At 39.7% G+C, this 6,000-nt stretch overlaps 1 protein-coding gene across 14 annotated transcripts in view; it reads right to left on the bottom strand.

The window, feature by feature from the left end:
* Nucleotides 1–879: 879 nt before the first annotated feature.
* MAP7D3 (MAP7 domain containing 3) overlaps nucleotides 880–6,000 on the bottom strand; it is a 46,991-nt gene continuing 41,870 nt past the window's right edge. For 12 of the 14 annotated variants that reach the window (XM_056359460.1, XM_056359464.1, XM_056359467.1 and 9 more), the window contains 4 exons: nucleotides 5,764–5,857; nucleotides 5,109–5,307; nucleotides 3,708–4,003; nucleotides 880–1,312 (listed from right to left, as the gene is read on the bottom strand). In XM_056359460.1, coding sequence (XP_056215435.1) covers nucleotides 1,296–1,312; nucleotides 3,708–4,003; nucleotides 5,109–5,307; nucleotides 5,764–5,857 — 606 coding nt within the window. In that variant the 3' untranslated portion in view covers nucleotides 880–1,295. Of the gene's footprint in view, nucleotides 1,313–2,179; nucleotides 2,335–2,780; nucleotides 4,004–5,108; nucleotides 5,308–5,763; nucleotides 5,858–6,000 lie in introns of those variants that run through there. The other 2 variants (XM_056359462.1, XM_056359461.1) reach the window with 2 other exon arrangements.

Raw genomic sequence — 6,000 nt, 5'->3', positions numbered from 1 at the left:
ACAAAACTTTCAACTACAACAAAATGCATATGCATTTAGAAGTGCCTTAAAAATAGCTCTCCTATCATGTCAATGTATGACTTACCATTTAATAAAAGTGAGAGTAGTGCCTACTTGGAGTCCTACAGTCTGGAAAACTGTTTTTTCATTTTGCCGTCTTACACGACTGACACCTCTTATGGCTGAGCTGCTGATATCAACTCTCATACACTGAAACCGGCAAAGCAAGAAGTCAGCTGTTCTGCCATAGCACCCTTAAATAGCTGAGGACCAAAGCAACAATTTCCATAAACTAATTCATTTTTTTTAATATATAACTGACATGGGACCATCTGCCAGGAACAGCTTGTGTGAAAAAGCCCTTTGGAGAACATATGTACAGCCACTGTCCATACACAATCTACTACCCTTCAGCAAACCAAACACTGGTTTAAGGGGTTTTTTTCCCTACAGTTGTGAAATACAGAAACGGCTACCAATTGGATGCTGTTCCAGTCATTCCCTTTTGTTCACAAGCACCTCTCTGAAACAAAGAACCCTTGCAAGAAAAACAAAAGGCAGGCAGATAGTCACTGCTCCACTTACCGTTAGAACAAAAAGAAGCTGGTACTACAAGGCAAAGGCTTACGGTGAAAAGCAAGTTAAAGAATTCAACAGTTATGAACACATCATCGGCATATACAAACGCAGCAAGGTCTGAAGGTGTTAGTACAAATACCTTCCCAGCCACACAAACGCAGCTGCCAAAGAGGCTGCTAGTTCTGGGAATCTGCAATGTGGAGCAGTTAGAGCAGTACCAGAGTACATCTCAAAGCAGGTCAGCATGGCAAGGGGTTGGAGACTCCTAGTAAGGTAATGTTTAGCATTACAGAAATAAAGCATTGTTCGAATGCAAAGTTTATTTAACAGTGCGCACATATTTACATAGAGCTGTAACAGACCATCCAACAAATATCATCAGCACAGAAAAAAAAATATTGGCATTTTTTTGTTAGAATGATTGTCTCTGCCAGAATGAAAGAGCTATCATACAAAAATACATTTTTCCTTTTACCTAAGGCACTGCTCTAAAGTCTAAAACAGTTCTACTGTATTCTGAATAGCGAACAGCAAGAGTAAGAGGGCTGAGGGTTTCCTATTGTAACTGCGATGTCCAGGAAAGAACACGTTTAGTTCCAGCAAAACCATTTGCATTTAACCACTGAAAACACAGCTGCCATTTGGATGATTCATTTGACCTGAAGTATCAGCCAATGGTTTTTAGCAGGATTTGAGACATCTATTCTTTAAAGTAATCACTTATCCAATATATCTGTTACAGGAGACATAAGAACAAAACCGCATTATTACTTTTAGTAGCAATTTTCAGAAGACGCTTAGTTAATCTCTTCATGCTGTAAAGAGCAGGCAAGTTTAGGTTAAATAGATTACTTAATGCAGGCTTTAGGAGAAGGGAGATACATATGCAGCTTGCAGCCACCGTTACAAAGCTAGAACAAGAACACTTAGAATAATTAACATGAACAAAACATGACTTCAGTGGTCTAATACTGTTATGTACACAATAAAATAATACTTCTGTAAGTGTAGATAAATTTAAATAAGTAATTCAAAAAGAAAACATTTTTAAAAGCGTGACATGTTGAACTGCACTGTGACAGACACATCTAGGTACTCAACATTTTGGTAATATATTAGTGCACATGCTGTAGAACGTTTTGATGTCTGCCAATAGATTAAAACATTTTAGTGATGGTACAATACTGCATTTTGAAACTGCCAATCTTATCACATTAGAAAATTGGCAATTTTTCTTCTCCATTCAAAACCGAAGATACTTAATTTTCCATTTTTAAATAGAACAAGAACCAACAAGCAAGAGCAGCTTAAACACACACTTAACGAGTCTTCTGTTTCATCAAGTGCCATCTCAGGAATATGCAAAACCTGGCCAGTAGCTAAGTGGGGAGCCTCCAGTGGCATGCTGCTGTACACGATACCGACACGAATAGACTCTAATGGGCTACTGTAAAGTCTGTAAAAGGGAAACAAGTGATATCTGAACAATGACATCTTCTCTAACAATTAGCTAAACGAATGGAAAAGGAACATCAGCACAGTAGATTCCCTGAAAGGTTTCAAGGTGCAAATTAGAAGTCTGTCATCCCTCCCCTGGTGGTTTGGTTTTTTTTTTGTTTTTTTTTTGTTTTTTTTGCAAACTTGAAGATGGATAAAGGTAAACAAGCAGCTTTTCAAAACAAGGCCTTCGATACTTGATAAAACACTGGATTACTGAAGTGCAATCATATTTCCAGGTCTCTAGTGTTCACAGTTCTGTCCAAAGAGCAAAGAGAAGAAAACATTTAGCCATCATAACTGTGTGTATGCCACATATGTCTATCATCGCTGTCAGAATCTACATCCAGTGAGTGAGCACAGAACCACTTGGTTACTTACGGCTCAAAAATCAGTGCAGTAGCTTTTCTTTTTTTATATACAATTATTAGTTTTCAAAGTTACGTACAGAATTCTTAAACCATAACATGGTCTAAACATTTAAATGTCTAAACATTTTCAAGTTCAAAATTAAAAGGCAACACTTTCTTCACTAAAAAGTTAATTATTTTGATCAGAACAAAACGTGATCAGCAGTGTCACATTAAATCTGTCCATTACCATGGCCCCGGTTAGTCGTGTCCTCAAGGAAAGTCTCGATAAGGCTATGTCCATGGGACTAAAATTCACAAGACGCAGAGTGACAGAGGAGACTCGGGAAACAGTTCAGTCTAGAAAAGTGCTACACTTTAATCAACAAAAGTGCTACACATCATTTAAAGAAAATGTGGAGAGCAAGTCTTGGTTTTTTCCACTACCATTCATTTCAACTGTTCACACAGCCATTTACCTCACGGAAAGAGATCTCCTGCTGTGAGTATGTCCATTTGGGGTTTAGCTCCAACACCAGACAAGTTCAGTCTTACAGAAACTACCTTACCGAAGCCTCTCTGACATGCTATGCTGTACTGCATCAGGGTTCGGCTTCTCAAGTATACGTGGCTTCAGATGCAGCCCCGCTTCTTTCAAAAAATTCGGTATATTTTGTATGCAGCTTTCTTACTCCTCCCACAATGTAACACAACCGTCTGTGGAATTTAAGGTTGGTGTTACCCCCCTCAGTGAAGTGAAAGGCTATTCTACAGTAAGTAGAGAGGACAGCTAATACCTTGCCAGAGCCTGAAGAGACCTTGTAAGACCATGCAGGTCAGCATCAAAAAGTTACAGAATGCGCATAGGATTGGAAAGGTCTTGTCTGTAGAGTTACATCAGACACCTTTTAAACTGTTAGCATCTTCAAAAGTAACACGTGCCTTTTTAAGATATCTCAGAAGAAGCTTAAAATACAACAGATGGGTTTGAGTGCTGGTAAGAGATACAGGAGCTTCACAGGGGCTCAGCTCTGTCTTTGGAAGAGCCCTAATGTCAAGTCTTAGCTGCTGTCTACAGCAAGTCCCTAAAAAGGCATCAGTTGGTGACTCCTTTTGACAGAATTCAAGCTACAAGCACTAAAGAAAGAGCCTTCCCTCCAGCCTACACATTGGAAAAAGTGCCCTGAAAATAAGCCGTAGTTAAGGCAAGGAGAGTAAAATGCAAGGAAGTTAATTACCTAGCCAGAGGAAGAGACAGACAGGGAAATCAGCTTGGATTACCTGATGAAGCATCTATAGGTTTGGTCAATGAATTCACTGCACCATCTTCCTCAAAAGCCAATTTTGGACTAGAAGGTATTGTAGCAGCATCATTCAAGTTTTGATTACAGTTACCAGCAGAGATGCTGTCCGAGCTTAGTTTGGCTGACTTGGAATGTACTCCAATGTCAATAAACTCCTCAAAAGTCCACGAACCAGACTTTCCATTAAGATTCTGGATAAGTTCAATTGTACGATCAGCTTCATTAACACCCAACTTCACTGAGTCATCAATAACCATTTCTTTTGCAGGGTGGCTAGAAAAAAAAAAGAGAATGGATACTTGTATTACAATTTCTACATGTTTAACCTTTAGCTTGATTACAGGCCAGCCAATTAGCAGTCTGCATACTTTGCAAAGCACTGAATATCCTGAAGGGCGTTCCCAGACAAGCTCCTCCATCTGCCATGCAGGACCTCCAAGAGCCAACGGGGAAGAACAACTCGCCAACATATAGCCACCTTTACTATACTAATAGCTCTCAGGTAAGATCTGGCTCCAGAAATTTGGTAGAAGCAAGCAACAACTTTAAAGTCCTGCACCATTAAATCTCCTATTTCAGTACTGTGCGCTTTTCCCTTCTTCTCCAGCTAGGACTTTTTTAAACACAAAACCGAAAGACTAGCAATATTTAAAATGGACTCAAAACCTAAACCTAAATCTGAGTGATCAATTTTCATTCGTTCTTAAAAAACCATGACAATGTCTATATTCCATGACTGGAGGAACGGTATTAATTCACCTTCACTTTAAAAAGAAGAGTTCACAGTGCTAAATGATTAGCATTTAGATGAGCAAATGGAGCAAGCATCAGAGGACAGATTTTCCAGTAGTAGACGGAAATGCTTTATATTCAAAAAAATAAAATTTGAAAGACTAAAAAAAAAAAATCCCATTAAGGGAGGCTTTTGTGTTGTATCTGGTGTTTCAGTGCAACTGGAACTGTTCTAGAGCTTTTTTTAGGTTATTCTTCCTTTTCAGTGTTGTTCCTCTCCCTCGTGTTTAATGTTTGTTAATGAAGAGAACCACTAGCCATTGCAAGGGAAAATATTTCAAGCCAATACCATTCTTTATAAATAACACTGCCATGTTGCTGGCTGTGGGTCTCACTTCTTAGCAAAGCCAGTACTGTTAACACGGTGCCATCTAAACAATTCTCCTGAACTAACTGCCTCCGTGTGAAGCCATAAACTGACAGCATGCACACACCACATGCCTGGAGCAAGCCAGAGAAATACCACAAAGCTAGCGGGGCGCAAAATTTGAGGCAATGCTACATACGGCACTAAATTTAATTTAAACTGAGAGAGATTTCTTGTGTAATTGATCTGACAGTAAAGCAGCCACCCACATAGACTCACCTGGAATCCTTTAATTCAGTAACAAGTAAAGACCCCTCATCACTTTTCAAATCGCCTCCATTCATAAACACTTCACTGGCCTTCAACTCTGACACATCTTGTTCCTCAGATTCTGTAGAGTTCAAACTATGCGTGGTCTCTAAACAACCCTCTGCCTCCCCCTTGGCTTCCTCAAGTAAGTCAACGCCATTTAGCTTTCCTGAAAGTAGGGGGGGGGGGGCAGGGAAGAAAGAAAATAAATAAATAAATCTTCAGTAACAGAATTGCTATTCTAAATGAATAAAATACAAGTGCCAAAATGACCTTTCCTAGCCAAAACTCGAGGCACTTGGCTTCAACAGATCCATTTCTCTACAGACAAGCTGCCTATAATGACATGAAATGTGTTTTCCATCTTTAAAAATACACTTGTAAAATGAAAGCATTCTGCCTTCATTTCACACTCAAATTATTTCTGTAATCATTTTGACTGTCTCTTGTGGTACAGAACAGGCAATGATCTACTCTGTTAAAGCAGAGAGCCCCCCTAGCATTCCTGGGACTTGCGTCTCAGACCATCACATCGCTATTACATGAGCGACTTTTTTAACAATGCTTAAACATCACTGAGACACTGACGGCCACGTAGACCTGACTTTTGATCAAGTTTCCTTACCTTGTTGATCAGGCTTCTCAAGACCCAACTCTTCCTCCTCTTCAATATCCTCTCCTTCCATAGCCTCAGAGGCAGACTTCCCTTCATTCTGCAACTGAATTGCCAGAGAGTTATTTGAAGTAAGTCACTACCCTTCAGTGTTCCACAAATTGGTGAAATCACAGCTCCCACACAGGACTGTTCCGTGCCCAGCAGTAAGGCCACACTAGCCCAACGGCTAACAGACGATCAGGTCAC

This window comes from Falco biarmicus, chromosome 14 (assembly GCF_023638135.1).
Source record: "Falco biarmicus isolate bFalBia1 chromosome 14, bFalBia1.pri, whole genome shotgun sequence".
Classification (NCBI taxonomy): Eukaryota; Metazoa; Chordata; class Aves; order Falconiformes; family Falconidae; genus Falco; species Falco biarmicus.
The sequence above is the reverse complement of the archived record's forward strand: the minus strand, read 5'-3'. Positions and strand labels throughout refer to the sequence as shown.